Here is an 18,196-nt window from a genome sequence, read left to right on the forward strand (position 1 = left end):
AGAGATGGAGTGAGCGGTCCCCGCGCGTGATCAGGCGGAGCTTTTTTGGAAGCCCAAGGCGAGAGCTGGAAAGCTAAGTCTCTGGGAAAGGAAAAGAAAGAGGAAGAGAAGAAGGGACACTGCGCGGAAGGGAAAGCCACCGAGGACCTCGACTCCGCTTCTCGCCACTTTCTCTTGGGGCCCAGCGCACCTCCTTTGTCCAGCGCACTGCAGCCTTGAACGCAGTCCCCCCAAAGCCTGTGCTGCTCACGGACCCAGGGATCCCAAGGGGGCCGCGGCTGCTGGTAGCAGCTTTTCAGCTCACTTTCGTCTGGCTTGTCAAGTTCATCCAGAAGGGAGTAGTGGACTGTTCTTCCGGCGTGGGGGTGGAGGGAGGGAAGAGAAAGAAAGAACTTTAGCATCACTTTGATTCGAAGGAAGCTCAAAAATTGCGCTGGAAGAGAATAATTTACTGACCAACAGAAAGAGACGAAGACAGTCTCTTAGGCGCCCAGAGGAGGAAGAACAGGGGAGGAGGAAAAGGAAGACGTAGTAGTGGTGGTGGTGGTATAGAAGAAAAACTGGAAATGTCCCATCTCTACCGCAGTTTGGTCAGATACCTGTTTCTAGCCCTCCTTTTACATGGTGAGTGAGTGCTACTGTCTCCCCCCCACCACCAGCAGAAGTGCTGGTAAATATAATGCTCATTTATAATAATTATCCATGATAATAGCTATAGACAACTTAGGACATAGAAATACTTGGGAATGGATCACAAAAGCCTGGATTATTCAAATCACTTAACCTTCCTAGACCTCATTTTCCTCATCTGTAAAATAATAGGTTGGGAGGAGGACATGGCCTCTGAGAGAGCTTCCAGCTCTAGATCTATCCATGAGCCTATGATAGCTCTGAAAGGCTCTGCGGAAACCTTCAGTTCAATTTCTGTCACTCCTCCCTCTTTTCCTAGACCCATATGAGGGCTCCTTTTATCGTCCATGCCTTAAGCCTTTGCTGCTTCAGTTTTCCTATACGGTAAGGCAAACTTACTGGCTTTCCCCCTTTCTTTTTACCTCCAGGGTCAATGAGTATAAAATTTTGGCAAATGTTTTTATTCCTTCTTTAACATTTCCAACTATGAGAAGAGATGCTATAATTAAATTATGTGCCTTGTGGTCATTTTTTTTAAAAAAACGTTCCAAAGCCCATAGAGTGACTCTTGATGTGGTCCAAGTTTTTATGGCTTTAGAGTAACTATGATCTTTTATGGAAAAAGCACCACGTGTGTTTACCTCTAAATTTCTTGGAAGAGTATTGGTTGCATAAATTACTTATTTCAGCTCTGAGTGATAGCTGCTCACTGATTCCACTCTGAAATGCCATTGTTGTTTTAGATTCCTATGCATAAGCATTCCTGAAGTCTTTGGATTCAATCTGAAAGCAGCAACAAATACTTTACCAAAGATTTACTAATCCAGCAAAGGTCTCAACAGGGCTTATCTGAATTTAAGGTGCTCTTTCTCTGATGTTCTGGTTTGATCTGATTTGATTAAATTTTCCAAATACCCAAATGAGCTTTGGCCAAGGATTTTAGCCCTCAGCCCAGGTATATTACTTACGTTTTGGAGATTTTGGAGTGTTCTTCGAGGAAACTTGGACAGGTGAAAGAAAAATCAGGATTATATTATAGCCCACAAAGTAGCCACTATAGCAGGATTGCTTGGCATAGCATGAGTGAAAAAATATATTGATAAGATATTTGGGTAAAGCAGCTTGTTGTAGTGCTCTTGCTAAGAAAGCACACTTCTCTTGACATTAGAGGACTTACTCCTGAGTCCAAATTCTGCCATTTACCAGCTATATGTCCTTTAGGAAGTCACTAACTCTGAACCTCTGTTGCTTCATCTATAAAATGGGGTTAATACTTGTAATACCTACCTTATAGTGCTGTTTGAGAAAAACATTTTGTAAAAGTCTAAGTTAATGTCTTTAGGATCAGTTCTTGTGTTGCTTCAGATAAATGCAGCATATTGCAGTGAAACACCCTTGGCTTGCTGCAAGATGCATCTCTAGGGCTACTCATTCCTATTCCTTGTTAGCAACTGAGTTATGTCACCAGTGATCACTGGGTATGTGTCTAGATTATGATCATCATCCCAAATGAAATTATTTTTCTCAGGCTTAGAGCAGGAATCTGGGTCTGGGTAAGGTATTGCTTATCTTATAATCACTTTGAATTCTTCTTGGAATCACAGGAAAATGCTTTAACTGAATAAGTTGATTCTTTCTTATAGGCATCCTGCAGGCTGCCCAGCTACTAATGCCATAGGCTGTGTCAGCCTGACTACTTAAGCCAGACCCTTCTTATGGCCAAGGTGCACTTTCAGACCCAGTGATTTGGGAGTTTAAAAGTCAGAATGGGAGTCTTGAAGTTAGAGGGCAAAAGAGAGAAGGTATAATTATAGGGTTGGACTCCCAGGCCCATCTGCTTAGAATTACAGAGCAGTTTTAATCTTTGGCTGAAACATGAAACAATTCGGAGCCAATGAACAGATCAAAACAGCAGCTGCCACCAAAAGAGAGAGAGAGATGAAACAGGGGAAATTGTCCATTTTTTTTACATCTATAGTTATATCTTGTGAAAGAAAAAAAACGTGTTTTAATGGGCTTAAAACAAAAGAACATAAAAAGTTAGCTGGAGTTTAAACATTCTTTTTTTTTAAACATCATTACTTCTTGAATTAGAAAAGTAATGAATGGCAGATCCTTAAACTTGCTGCCTATTCCAGTTCAAGTATAGCATCATTTCCCTACCACCATCTTTAAGAAGTAATGTTCTTAGAGTTACCTCACCTAACTAATTCATGGCTAGGTCAGAAGAGTAGCCTGACATTTCTATAAGCCAGATGAACGACCATAGGAACTCAGGTGGCACCTAAGACTGGTTGTGTTTCCCAAATTTCAATTTGAAGACTTATGGTAACCCTTAAGGTCCATATCAAGTTTCTTAGGGTCAGAAGATGTTAAAAGAATCAGTCTTAGAGGAAGATGAGTCTGATACTGAGTGGGAGAGACTTAAAGGATTTTGGGACTAGAAAAGGTCATATAGTCTAAAGGTTCTTACCTGGGGTCTGTGCATTTGTTTTAAAAATATTTTGATCACTATTTCAAGAGGCTTTCCTTGGTAAGCCGCTGTCATTTATTTTATGCATTCAAATAAAAGGCCCATAGATCTCACCTTATCTGCCATCGTGGTCCATGACATAAAAAGATTAAGAACTCCTAATTTAGTCATATCCCTTTATATTAGAGATGAGGAAAGAGAAGCCCCCCAAAATCAAATGACTTGCCAACATCACACAGTAGCAGAGATAAGATTCAAACCCTGGTCTTCTGACTGTACATCCAATGTTTTCATTACAGAAGGCAACTGGAGGAAATGTTTTGAGAGGGAAAGTAGTACTTGGAATCATTGCTATTTTTAAGAGAAGTGGGATTAAAAAAAATAAGGACTGGGAAGCTATAGTTAAGTGACAAAGGAAATTCACATATGTCATCTGATTCCAAAAGGAATCCAATGTGGACAGAACTTTAGAACAACTATAACTGATCAAATAATACTGTAGACATATGAAGAAGAGCTAGAAGGAACAGGTTCCAGGAATTTGTATGGCTTCATGTCTGAAATGACAAAAATTATCGCAATTGATTATAAGGCTATATACTTTCAGAGAGTACTGGATAATAACTCAGATACAGTGGAAAAAATGGAACACAGTATTTCTTATTTTTATTTGGTTAAAGTATTTTGAAATAAAAAAGGTACCAATCTCTCCTACCCTTCAAGGAAGGCAAAGATCTGCTTAGTTTGCGTATATGCACCATATACCTGTCTCCCTTTGGTATCAGGGATTTTAGAAAAAAAAATTTCATGGTGTATGGTACTAGTTGGTATTTGGTGATGTGCGACTTTTAAAAGTCCTTACATCATTTTAAAGTGCTAAAGCTATTACTAATTTTGGTTGTAGATATGATCCAAACTATCTAAAATATTTTAAGCAATGAATAATTCAGGTTTTTTCTTTTCTTTTTTTTTCTTTTTTTTGGCAAGGCAATCAGAGTTAAGTGACTTGCCCAGAGTCACACAGCTAGTAAGTGTTATGTGTCTAAGCCGTATTTGAACTCAGGTCCCCCTGACTCTCAGGGCCAGTGCTCTATCCACTGTGCTACCTACCTGCCCCTAGGTTTTTTCTTACAGTTGGTTTTATAATAATAGCTCATTTATATATCACTTCAAGGTGTTCAAAGTGTTTATATATAGTGCATTATTTCATTTGAGTTCCATAATAACACTGAAGTAGACACTTTTATTCCCCTCATTTTACACATGGGGAAACTGAGGCTTAGAAAATTGCCAGTCACATATCTAGTTTGGGTCTAAGGTGGGATTTGAACACAAGTCTTCCTGACTCCAAGTCTTGTATCCATTAAATGATACCATACCCCTGACTGATGGTTGCACTTTACCTTCTCATCTACAGTAACCATTTTTCAATTTTAACAAAATCTGCAACATTTTGCCTCTGGTTATATAATGGTGCATGCATTTTTAATACATTTGCTCTAAAATACTTTGTGAAGAAATGCATTTGAGAAGCTTGGGCAACCTGTACTTTACCTGAATTCCAACCCTTTCTTCTCAAATGTGGGGTTTTCTTGCAATGTTTTTGAGGATGGTTTCTATCTGTCCTATAACTTCAATTGTGAGAGTTTGAAGGGAGGTACAGACTTTATGAAGAATAAGTAAGGGGGTCACAAAGACCATTATATTTGGCTGCATGGTCTTAATTTTAAAATTACTCTTCCTTGACTAAGCCACTGATAGTCACAGGTCACCTTATGACTACTTTTATATATATATATTTTTGGGAAAAAAAGATTAAAACGGCTGTCTAAAAACCTTTCTTACCTACAGGACAGAAAGATATGCAATGAAGAGATTAGAGCTCATTGTCAATTTTTTTTTAATGTTTTCTTTAAACTGCAAATTTGAGACCCAATTCCAAATGACAGTGTGTTTGTCAGATTTATTCTTCTTCCATTCAATTTATGGATATGATTGCATTAGCTAATTCAAGATTTATAGAATATTAGAACTGGCAGAAACTCTATAGACTATCTGGCTCAATTGTCTTCTTTTCAGGTGGGTAAAAGTGAGATACAGAGAAGTCAAATGACTTCTCCAAGATTGTGCAGTGATAGAATCAGGACTACAGTTCAGTTCTACCAATTCATAGCCAAAAGTTCAAGATATTGAATGTCAAAGAAAGCATGTTGCTAGAAATAACCCTTTTCAGGCTTTTCTCAGCTAGCATAAAAAGGTGTAAAGGTTTCTGATGTTACTTTCTGAAATCATCAGCTCCGGGAACAAAGATTAACACGAACAATTCTCTAACATAATTGATTTGTAATGGAAATATTTGATTCTAAGATTTGGTGCTGATACCGTGAGAACCTCTTTTTAAAAATGGAATTTAGTGGTTATTATTGGTAGAAGTGATTGACTTTTTCTGGGAAATGAGGCTCATTTTTTAGTTTCATTCAAGGTAACATGTCCAAACTTTTAACTATTTCTAGGATGACAACTTGAGTCTGAAAAAAGCTTAAAGAATATTGAGATAGGTTAGATAGTGATGGCAAAAGGACTTATTTGGAGTTTGAGGAGATGGATTTGAATCTTGGCTTTGTTAATTATGATTTTTGTGATCTTGAGCAAGTTGATTAACCTCTTGGAGCCTGAGTTTCCACATCTGTAAAATAAAAGCAATAGACCAGGTGATCTCTGAACATCCCTTGACCCTCCATAGCATATGTAAGTGCCAGAAAATATAATTTGCTAGAAGAATTTGATGAAGCTAAGAAAATGTTCTCTTTCCATTCTCTGACCTTTTTCAGAACAGTAGGAAAAAATAGCATGGGAACTTAAAATATTAAAGGTAAAACAACTTTTTTAAAAAAAAAAAGCACAAATTTCATGAACACATGTAGGTGCAAGAGTCTTGCTTTAAGCCTGTGACCCAGCAGAATGAATAAGACAACCAGAGACCTCTTCTCTCTTTTCTGTGCAAGATGAAGAACAAAGCACAGGTTGCAGGTGTGTTTCACAATTACATTATATTTTTGGGCAGAAAGCAGAAGTTTGATCAACTTGGCAGTTGACATAGCCAATTTAAAAGATCAACAGTTACAAGATAACAATCATTCAAAAGTATATTCATGATTTTAATACTTCCCCACTAAATGTGCCTATGTTTTCTCTCTACAGATCAGGGAAATGGAGAGAGGGGAAATATCCAGGTGACTAAAGTAAAAAATCAACCTTTGAGGGAAGGAAAAACAAGACTTTGGACCTAAATTGATCAGCATCAGCTCTATAGGTTGCTTACCTGCTTAGTTCTCTTGTCAGTTAACGTAGTGAAAGGCCACATCGTGTGTCTCCCAAGGATCCCATATAAGTGATGGTTCAAAATGATTAAGCCTTTAGATCAGGGATCCTCACTTGGTTTGTGAGCAGGATCTATTTTTTTAATTTCCTGAAGATTTGCAGTCACCAAGGGGGAGGGGACAGGGGAAACAGTAAAATTCCTGGAGGCAGAGATGGCTGAACAGTAAAAATCCCTATGTGGAAAAGAGAAAGTGGGGGACTATTGCTCCTCCCTTCCCTCTGCTGGAAATCCTACCAAACCACAGCAAGCCCTTTTCTGGAAGAGAAAGAGAAGAATTAGTGCCCCCAAGAACTAGTTTGATGATTTACCAGGAGAGGCTTTGGAATCTATACTTACATCCTGATCTCCACTTTGGAGATCTGTGTGTTCAAAGTAGTGACCCAGGAGAATACCTGATGTTTAGGCAAAATCAAAGTAGCATGTGATTAGCATCATTTCTTTATGATACTTTTTTTAGCAAAGAGAAAAATGAAAGCCTTCAATGGTGACTTCACAAGAAATGTGTGTTTCACTATACCCCACCCTCACTAAAGGGAGTGGGCAGGAAATAGAGAAAAAGAAAAAAAGAGTTTTGTTTGTCACTGTAGTGATGAAAATTAAAAATAATGACAAGTAAACATAGTTAACTAGTATTATCAGAACCACTATCGTCTATTACACTAAAAATGAAAAAGCCTCCTAGTGTTTATCTAACAATTACCACATCAAACAGTAGTTTATGGCAATTACTGTTTATTTAATTAGGTAGAGCAATTGCACAGATAAATAATTACCTATATTTAAGCTAATCAGTTGCATTTTTACCTGCTATAAAGTTTTCATGTTTCAGACAAGTTTTAACTTGAAATATTCCATGGTTATAGTTGAAATAGAATCATATTCTTAACATGTACTATTTACATTGGAATTCCCACGAAGGATATGTTAAAATTATAGTTCATATCCACAGGTTTTTTTTATTAGCTTTTTTCCCTCCTTTTATCTTGTCAGTTACTTTTTAGAAAACATTTTTTTTTTGCTTTCAGTTTCCTAGCCTGTGCCTACACAGGTAAATAGAATAGAAAATGAAAATTATTTGGATAATTCAGACACTAAAAACTACTGTTAAAAAAAATGAGATTACAGAGTAGAATGATCAAGAATAGATGTCCATATCAATCAGACTAACCAGACTGATTAGGCCTTTCTTCATTTCTTACTTGTATAAACATAGCCTTTCAGAGATACCTGCCCTCTGTCCCACAAAACCTCCTCCCTCTACCTCCAGCAAAAAAAATGAGCACAGTCCTTTGGGTGTCAGTTTATACATGTCATGGAGGACAGCATCACAAGTAGGGAATAGTGTTTACTATTGTTGGTGTAGATCAAAGAGAGGGATTGCATGTGTATCATTTGTGGAGTAAGTATACTAAGATCAGCTCTCCACAGCCATCATCTGGTGAATCTAGGCAGTGTAGACAGCCCAAGGAATTCAAAACCCAGTGTTAATTTGGTGCCTGGTCTTATGTCCCAACAAAGTGAGCACTCTTTTCTTTTTATGTGGAACCCTGTCTTTAAAACTGTATTACTGAGAACTTCTGCTCCAAGAATAGAAAGTTGATTGTTGTGATCCTAATTAAGATCATTTTGGCAGGATTTAAGGATGTTGGCAAGAATAATCTAATCCCTAGGAGTAAATCACTTTCTCACCTAAAGTGAAACAAATGTATCAGAATGTAAAAGTATCATTTACTGCCTTGAAAGTGGTAATTTGCTAAGTGGTAGGTGCCCTTGTGCCTTAAAGACTTCATTTTCTTTTCACAGCTTATATGCAGTCTACACCCATGCTCACTCCCCATAGGAGCAAGCCTATTACTCACATATCAAAGTTTCACTCTGATTCTCCCTGAATCCGTTTCCTGGGACTTAATTGTGCATGAGACTAGTTTTATAACAAGATTGTTTGGGTACTTGGATGAGATCCAAGATGCACCCTCTTTGGACCAAATTCCATTCTATTACAAACAGTGTTGTAATTGTTGTTTAGTGTCACACAGTATTTGATATTTACAAAACATTTTACCAACATGTTTTATTAATTATTCCTCACCACACCTGTAAAATAGGCTACTACTGATTATCTCATTTTATAAATGGGATGCGGCACAGGAATATGAAGGATCAGTTGCCCACCACCTCTTTTCCAGCTGACCATTTCTTTGTGACTTTCTTTTGTCAAGAATCATCTAGAGCAGAGGAAGGGAACCTGTGGCCTTCTGGGTCCTTGGATACATACAGCCTTTTGACTGAGTCCAAGTTTTATGTAACAAATACTTTTATTAAAGGGATTTGTTCTGTGAAGTTTGGATTCTGTCAAAGGGCCACACTGGAAGACCTAGAGGTCCACGTGTGGCCTCGAGGCAGCAGGTTCCCCATCCCTGATCTAGAGTAAACCTGAATCAAGCATTTACAGTAATGTATCTAAATGAGCCCCTTATTTGGCCTGAGTATGTGGTGGTTTTCTTCCACGTTCTTTATTGTCATAATATAGGAAATAGGAAGACAAACATATTAAATTCAAATAAACAATAAAACAACAACACCACCCAAAACTCAAGCTTGAGTATGTCCTGAAGTTGGCATGGGCAGCCCAATTTCTTGTGCCTTCTGCATATGAAATGCTGTACCAGGAGAAGTCATATTCAGAATGATGAGCCTGAGGCACTGCTAGATTCCTGAGTCATCAAAGAAAGATGTTCACTCTAAGGAGGCAGGATTTCAACCACCAAACAGAATAGAGTTTTTGGTTAACACTTAGTTAACAAAAAATTCAATTTACCACAACATCCCGTTCCCTGAGCATTCCAGGTAACTATTTTTAAAAACTGGATAAATGTATATATAAATATGAACATACATAGAGTAACTTCATTGCTATCAGATACCCTTTTAAAGATGTGAAGGTAGAGGATCTAAACTCTTGGTATAAAGCTATGTCTATCAAGGTAGGGGGAGGGAATAAGCATTTGTTACCTACTCTGTGCCAGGCACTGTGCTAATCACTTTTATAAATATCTCATTCCTTAAAATAACCCTGAATCCTGATATTATTATCCCCCTTTTACAGTTGAGGAAATTGAAACAAACAGAGGTTAAGTAATTTTTCCTGGGTCACTCAGCTAGTAAGTGTCTAAGGCCATATTTGAACTGAAGTCTTCCAGCATGCTCTCCATTGCACCACCAAATGTTTCTATCATTCTATCATTCAAGGACAAAAAGAGCTAAATACCGAGATAGGGGGGAAAATGACATAGAATGTTCATAGAATGACCTTGTCTAGTTTGTTAACCAAAGACCTACTGTTACCTAAACATTTGTCTACTGGAAACCTTTCCTCAAGTAGAATCGAGAGGTCTTGGAATTAGATGAAATCCATCACTGAAGTGATCTGTAAACACTACATTATCTGATTCTTCAGAGCAAAGCTTTCAGGTCCAAGGATGCCATGTTGTTATGCTTGGCCCTCCAGCGTTGTCTAGATTAATGCTTTTGAATAAATTTTCAATTCCCTGCCATTTACAAGAAGTCTAGCACATCCTACAGCTGCTTTTCGTGTTTTTGATACCATAACAACCAAGTGAATATTTGAAGATGAATATTGATGGCCAGCTGAAGATTGAAAAGGCAGTCAGGGAAGGGTACTTCATTTGCCATACAATAAGTATCTTTCTTTCATTTGAACTATTGATTTCATTCCCTTGCTTATTAAAAATGTGGATTTTTCAAATGGGAAGACTTAAAAACCCTACATCCTTTAAATTTACTGTTGTGGCTTCATAGTAGGCAGCTACATTGTTCAGTGGATAGAGCTCCAGGCCTAGAGTCAGGGAGATCTGAATTCAAATCCAGCCTCAGACATTTATAGCTCTGTGACTGTGGGCAAGTCACTTAACCTTTGTTTGCTTTAATTTACCAGAGAAGGAAATGGCAAACCCCTCCAGTATTTTACCAAGAAAACTCCATGGATAGTATTGGCATGCTATGGTCCACTAGGTCACTAAGAGTCATAAATGACTGAACAACAAAAACTTCATAGTATTGATTCGATGCTTTCTTGTCCTGACTATTAAATTTAAATGACTTACTTTGATGTTATTGTTATATTGGCTGGGTTTTTATCCATGTTGGAGTCTCTGAATAGGAAGAGGTGAGGACATAGCCTTTCTCTCTGTCTCTATCTCTCTCTTTCTCTCTTTCTGTCTCTCCATCTCTTTCTGTTTCTCTGTGTCTGTCTGTCTCTCTGTCTCTCTCTCTTCCTCTCTCTCCCTCCTTTCCTTCCTTCCTTCCTCTCTTTCTTTTTTTTCTGTTTCGATGTGACTCACTTGCCAAAGAGTTCCTGGGGAAAAATTATAGAATGAATCACATAATATCTGAGAAATTTGCTTCAAAGATTTCCCCCCCCCAGTTAACTGTTTCCCTCCTAATTTTAGCCACAATCAGATTTGTTTGCACAAAAACTCCTTAATTTTATGCATTTCCTTCCATCATATTCTCATATACTTTTTCCGTCTTTGCTCCCTACTACCCCTACCTTCCCTTAATGTAGAAGAATGGCGTTGAAAAGGAGTGTGTTAGGCACCAATGCTCGATGTAAACAGTTTCTGTTCCTCTCTATCCTTCTGTCCCCTCCTGTCCCCTCTTCTCCCTTCTCAGTTGAGGTAAATTGCCCAGCATCCCTGAACATCTCCTTGGCCATGTTCAAGATCAGTGATTAGTAGGATAATTTCCAGGCATTTTAGAACCTTCCTCCTTTTCAGATGCCCCACTTTACTCTTTAGGCCCCATACCCAAGGATAAGAGGCAGCTAGGTGATAGGAAGGATAGATCATTGGACCTGGAGTCAGGAAGACTGAGTTCAAATTTGACCTCAGATACATATGATCTGTGTAATCCTGGACAAGTTACTCTGTCCGCCCCAATTTCCTCATCTAATAAATAGGAATAATAATAATAACTACTTCTCGGAGTTGTTGTGAGGATCAAATGAAATACTTGTAAAGTGCTTTGCAAATCTTAAAGTACTGCACAAATGTTAGCTATTATTATTATTATTAAATCTAAATACTTCCGACTGAGCAGGTTAGGGTTAATAATGAATCAGGGTACACATTTCAGTATTCCAGCCATGGAATGAGTTATTCTCTGCCATTCATTTTCCTTAGCCTGTGCTTGCAGCCATACCAGCCCTGTTGCTGCAATAATCAACCCTCACTTGCATATACTTACCTTGGCATCTTGTTTCCACTGGCCTATACTTCAAATTTAAAAGATAATAGGAAGACTGGGAACAACTTAGTTCATAGAAACTTCACAGAATAGTAGTGGAAAGAGACCTGGATTTTGACTCAGAGGACGTAGACTCAAGTCCTGATTCTTACTTCCTCATTGTGTGGTCTTGGGCAAGTTACCTCTCTGTTTTTAGAGCTAGCCTTGGGCAAGTTATCCCTGACCCAAACAACTAGTGGCACAGTGGAAAGAGTGCTATAGTTGGTGTCAGGAAGAACTGACTTCAAATTCTTCCTCAGACCCTTAGCTCTGTGATCCTGGACAAGTCACTTAACCTCTCAGCCTCAGTTTTCTCATCTGCAAAATGGGGATAATAAAAGTACCTATCTCACAGGGTTGTTAGAAACATCAAATAAAATAATATCTATAAAGCACTTTGCAAACCTTCAAGTACTAAATAAATGTTATCTGTTATTTTCTTTATCCTATCAATTTTTTCCTTTCTTAGATTTTGTTAGATGCTATTGTTCAGTCATTTTCAGTTATTTCTGACTCTTCATGAACCCATTTGGGGTTTTCTTGGCAAAGATACTAGAGTGGTTTGCCATTTCCTTCTCCAGCTCTTTTTTTTTAATAGTGGAGGAAATAGGCAGAGTTTAAGTGACTTGCCTAGGGTGACAGCTAGTAAGTGTCTGAAGTAGAATTTGAGCTCACGAAGATGAGTCTTCCCAACTTCAGGCATTGTACTCTATCTGCAGCGCCACCTAGGTACCCCCAAAAAACAACTGTGATGTATAGCAAATCACTTCTCTAGAGAACTGCATTAATTCTAAATGTTAATGCAGTGTTAAATGAAGCACATTATGTAAATGGTTATAAGTATGCTTACATTGAAGTAATTTTTTGGGTAAGTTATTGAACTTGTAATAATCAAGAGTAATATAGGGAACACTGTTTTATTTTAATTTGAAACTCCTACTATGTGTTTTATAACATTGACACCTTCAATCAGTTTCATATTCATCTCATAATCCTTGTCCTGACTCCTAAACTTTTTAGATATCTATTTTTTTTACTTTTGTAAAGTAACTTGATGTGAGGAGTATAATGGAATTACTTTCAACATTTTAGAATTTTGAAATAAACATCTAATTTTGTTTTATTATGGAGGACTCTCAGGGCATTAGTTTTCCCATCTGTAAAATAAGAGGGTTAGACTTAAATGATCTCCAAAATCCCTTCCTGTTTTAGATTCTAAGATCCTAAATATTAGATTGCCAAATCATTGTTGCTTGCTTGAGTACTAAATAATTGGGATATTGAGAGTTCTAGGAGGATCTCCATTAAGATCATACTGGTAGGGGCCTTGAAGTCACATAGCTCAACCCTCTCCTTTTATAGATGAGGAAAACCAAGAGCTGGAGAGAGAAATGATTTGCCCAAGATCCTGCAAGTAGTAAGTGACAGAATGAGAATCCTAAAATACTCTGACTTCAAAACTCATGCCTTTTATATTTCTTTCATCATTGGTAATAATTACTGATGCTAAAGTAACTCTAAGTTTTTCCTAAGGTAGGAAAACTTCACTTACAGACAGCTCATACATACAAGGGGATAATACTATCTCACTTCACTCATAGGAGTTTGACCTATTATTAGTGCGTTCCTGGCTTCTTTTCAGACTCAGCCAAAGTCTTGCCTTCTCCAGGAAACGGTTCCCAGTCTTCTCTAATCACAGTGCCTTCCCTCTGAGATTACCACCTATTTATTCTGTCTGTATTTTGTTAATACATAGTTATTTGCATGTTGTCTCCCTTAATAGACTGTGAGCTCCTTGAAAGCGGGGACTGTTTTTTGCCTGTCTTTGTTTCCCCAGGACCCAGCATAGTGCCTGGCACGTAGTAGGTGCTTAATAAATTCTTGTTGCCTTGACTTGATTTGCTGTCTTCCCAGATGTTATTGCCACCTTATAGCAACAGATCTTTACCCATCCAGATCCTGTATTCCCTGCCAAAGCTGCTATGCCTTTACCCTCACCCTGCTGGCACCTTTGTGCCTGAAGTCAGGAATAACTGAGTTCAAGCTCTTTCTCAGATACTTACTAGCTGTGTGGCTCTGAGCAAGTCACTTAACCTCCATATGTCTGGGCTTCTCCAACTATAAAATGGGGATAATACTAGCACCCACTACCAGGGATGCTGTAAAGATCAAGTGAGACAGTATTTGTAAAACAATTAGCACAGTACTACGGCTTGTAAGGTTCTTAATAAATGCTTGTCTCCTTCTTTCCTTCCTGTTGTAGTGGTCTCTACATCTTATTCTAATCCTCTAAATGTACATATAGAATCAATCTCCTGGCTGTCCCCCCAAACACCCCTCATACTCACTACCCATCTATATCATACAGACAAATCCTTAAGACTCTGTTTTGACTCCCATCTCCCTTCCCTGGTGACTTCACACTCAGTTGATCTCTCCCTTTTTTAATTCCTTAGTCATTTGTACTATAAAATGATCGGGTTGTTATTATATCATCTTATGCTCTTGTTTTCATGTATGTGTAACAGAGGAGAGCTCATATTCACTTCTTGTATATATGCATATTCACAGGTTGTCTTTTCCCAGGTGGATTGTAAGCTCTTTGAGATGTCTTATGTTTTTATATCCCCTCTAGTGCATACAGCTTAACATACTAGTCGCTTGTTAATATTTATTGTTAGTTAAAATTTGGCTCTTTTTTTTTTTAAACAGGACAGGAGGGAGTATAGTATTGCCTCAATAGTCAAGCTGCCCCTGGAGTGGCTAAGGAGAAGGCCAGGTGTCCCAGAGATTTTGGAAGGGGGACCAAAGAGAGGCTTGCACCCAGTTGGATACAGGAAACAATTTTGTTGAAATCACCCCTTTGAGGACCATTAAGAGGAATTAGCAGCAAAACTGACAGAGGAAAATATCTTTCTACTAGGAAAAAAATTCCAACTAATGAGACCTAATATTATGAACAAAACGCTTTGTCAAGCTATACTGTTTCCTTTGTACAAATTGTTTCAGCTTGATTTGTGAAGATGGTTCCTGAGCTTTGGAGACCTATTGACTAACTTTTTTCACTTGTCTTCTTTCCTAGGGCTGGGAGAAGGTTCTGCCCTTCTTCACCCAGATAGCAGATCCCATCCTCGATCTTTAGAGAAGAGCGCTTGGAGAGCTTTCAAGGAATCTCAGTGTCATCACATGCTCAAGCACCTCCATAATGGAGCACGGATCACCGTGCAGATGCCACCCACAATTGAGGGCCATTGGGTCTCCACAGGGTAAGAAGCACAAAGGTTTTGATGAGGAAATCCCACAGAGCTCTGGGGAAATGAAAAACATTCTTTCTCACCCATTGTTTGGTGTCTCAGATGCACAGAAGCTGCCTATAATATTCAATGAAAACTCTACTCCCTTGTTATCTGAATTTTATCCTACAAGGCAAGCAATTAAAAAAAACCCCAAAACTTTCTTCGGTTAAGGAACAGAGCTAAGTACTGTTGAAACCTTATGCTCAAGGAGAGATTATACTGTAACACAGTTGACCACATAGAGTTAGTGAATGGAACCTTGTTTACTGAACTGTATCGTACTGCTTGTTTATATAAAAAAAGTCATTAGCAAGTGAAATTAAGTATTTGTATTTCACCAAGTCCTGAAACATAGTTAGCTCCTTATGGTCTAAATACTGTAGTCATATTCAAGTAATGCAATATATGACTTCAAGGCTTTAACAGGAAAGAGAAAGTTACTAGAATTACCTCTACTAGGCAAGAACACATTTCTTGATTTCTTTTTCTCTGCCACAAATACGAGATTCATCATTAATTGAGCACTAGATTATCAAAAATAACCTAGAAGTCAGTGAGTCTAAGAGTCTGAGCCTCTAGATATAAGTAGGATGATTTCTTCCCTCCTAAGTACCATAAGCAACTGCCATCAGATCAGATATGGTATCTGGCCAAATAGTTTGGCTTATGCCACAGGTGGAGAGTGAAATCTATATGTGATTCAGCCTTCCAGCTTTTTTTTTTGGTTAAAAACATGTTTATATCGAAATAGTAGTATAAACACAAACTAATTTTTAACCAGTGGATATAATGTAATCTTTAATAAACAAACAACTCAAAATATAAAATTGAATACTTTTGAAAGAGATGAAGCATGCAGTGCCCCCTTTTCACTATACAATAGATTATTTCCTAATATGTCTTTCTCTCTTGTACTTAACTAGCAAGTATTTATTGAACATCTTCTGTATTAGCTGGTGATACAAAGACAATATTAAATAATTGTTGTAGCACATGTGCATGTCTATATATATGTATATATATATATATACACACACACACATATATATACACATACATACATATATACATACATATGTGTGTATATATGTGTATGTATATATATACATATATGTGTGTGTGTATATATATGTATGTATGTATGTATATATGTATATGTGGGGCAAATATGAGGTAATTGAGGAAGGAGACCTGGGTAGCTGGGAGAGATCCTTTCCAAGGTTACTGGGAATAGAAACTTTTGACTTTTCTTTCATTTTTTAACACTTAGAGCTATGACCACAGATCTCAGCCACATAAATGATGCCTTTAGTCTTTGTGCCTCATTGTGGCTTTTGACATCAATTGAAAGTCTTTTGGTCATATGAGTTTCCTTAGTGGTTTTCCTAACTAACTAGTCTTTCTGTAGTTAAGAGGTAGTTGCTGTTTTATAAAGTTTCAGTTTCCTAGGACAGCTCTTTATTTCCCTTTCTTTTTCTTCTGTCAGAGCAATAACAACAAAAAAGAGAAATATCTCAGCAATTCTGTCACTGTCTTTTGTCCAGTCCTGAAAAGGTTACTCCAACAGTTTGATTCCATGGCACTGACTTCTCTCTCCTTGAAGCTTACTATTCATCAATGTTATTCTATATAGAATGACTCAATATTCTTATTAACTAGATTGGTGGCTTTCAGATTCTTTCAGGCTTCCCAAAGAGGCTTTGCTGTTTTTTCCTTCACTGTGTTTTAGAATAAAATTGATAAAATAGAACATGTTTAAAGTAGAGTTTTAAAGTGGTTTCTTCACATGATCCAACTATTTTAGATGTGTTAAAGTTGTAGATGTGTTAAAGTTGTGTTTAGATGTGGGGAGTGAGAGACTGTTTAGGAGAAGTTAGATGTTGTCTAGTGTCAATTCTAGACATATTCTTCAAGAATTTTGATTATTCACAAAGAAATAAATTATCCTTCCCTTAAAATATTCTTTTGGTAAATTATGCATTGGTTAAAACTATAAACATTTTGAAAGCTCCTTGATGGGTCAGACTTAAGTTTTTCACTAAGGAAGCCTTGCAAGGTTCTTCATTATCAAACAGAAAAAGTATTAAGCATTGGAGTATATAATGCCATAGTTTATTTTTAATAGAAGTGATTGAAGTTGCTTGATGCCACATTTTAAATTTTAATAGTAATTTCTCTTGAATCAAATTATTTTTGTTTTGTTTTTGTCTGGTCTTTTATTCTATTGGAGTAGGAAACCCCTGGTATGGAAATTCCCACCACTAATGCAGAAAGGCAATTCTGTTGTAACTTACTGCCTTAACAAGTTGCCTAAAGCACTAAGAAGTTGTGACTATTTTTTTTCCTGAAGAAGTTTCTTAGATCACACTAGTTACAAATGACTCTTTCTACTTTCATCTCTTAAATACACACACACACACACACACACACACACACACATCCGTTCAAAAAACTCCTCTTTTCTATGACCAATTCCTTGACACATATTTCAACAATATTCAGGATGATTATGAGGTGTATAAAATTTTTGGTGGGTGTCTTTTTGGGGGGAAGGGAGTTGATCCAAAACTGTGATTTCACTGGCATATCAAATTTCCAGTGTGGAAACTATACCAATATAATTCCATAAGTAGTCTCTAAATTATAGCTTTAGAGAATTGAGGGGTTAAGTGACTTTGGTTGTGATTACATGGTTAATATGTATCAGGTGCAGGATTTGAACCTAGGTTTTCTGACTCCAGTAAGAGCCTTCCCATCCACTATATATATAGTTATACTGCCTCTCAAGAATAATGAATATGTGAGGCAGCTATGTGGTACAGTGGATAGAGCACTGGCCCTGGAGTCTGGAGGACTTGAGTTCAAAGCCAGCCTCAGACACATAACATTTAGTAGCTGTGTGACTCTGGGCAAGTCACTTAACCCCATTACCTAGCCAAAAAAAAAAAGGAAAAAGTGAGGTTTTTTTTTTTACCTGTGTGACCCTGGGCAAGTGCCTAACTGCCACACCAAAAAGCCAAAAACAACAACAACAACAACAAACAAAACAAAACACTAACCTACAACTTTGCAATGGATAGAGCACTGGCCGTGGAGTTAGGAGGACCTGAG

The 18,196-nt window shown here is 37.6% G+C and overlaps 1 protein-coding gene across 1 annotated transcript in view; it reads left to right on the forward strand.

Annotated features, from left to right (window-relative positions):
* Positions 1 to 541: 541 nt before the first annotated feature.
* Positions 542 to 18,196, forward strand: part of APCDD1 (APC down-regulated 1) — a 52,069-nt gene continuing 34,414 nt past the window's right edge. The window contains exons 1-2 of the mRNA XM_020985551.2: positions 542 to 624; positions 14,872 to 15,055. Of these exons, the coding sequence (XP_020841210.1) occupies positions 567 to 624; positions 14,872 to 15,055 (242 nt within the window). The 5' untranslated portion in view covers positions 542 to 566. The remainder of the gene's footprint in view (positions 625 to 14,871; positions 15,056 to 18,196) is intronic.

This window comes from Phascolarctos cinereus, unplaced genomic scaffold, assembly GCF_003287225.1.
Source record: "Phascolarctos cinereus isolate Bilbo 61053 unplaced genomic scaffold, phaCin_HiC Scaffold_4;HRSCAF=312, whole genome shotgun sequence".
Lineage (NCBI taxonomy): Eukaryota > Metazoa > Chordata > Mammalia > Diprotodontia > Phascolarctidae > Phascolarctos > Phascolarctos cinereus.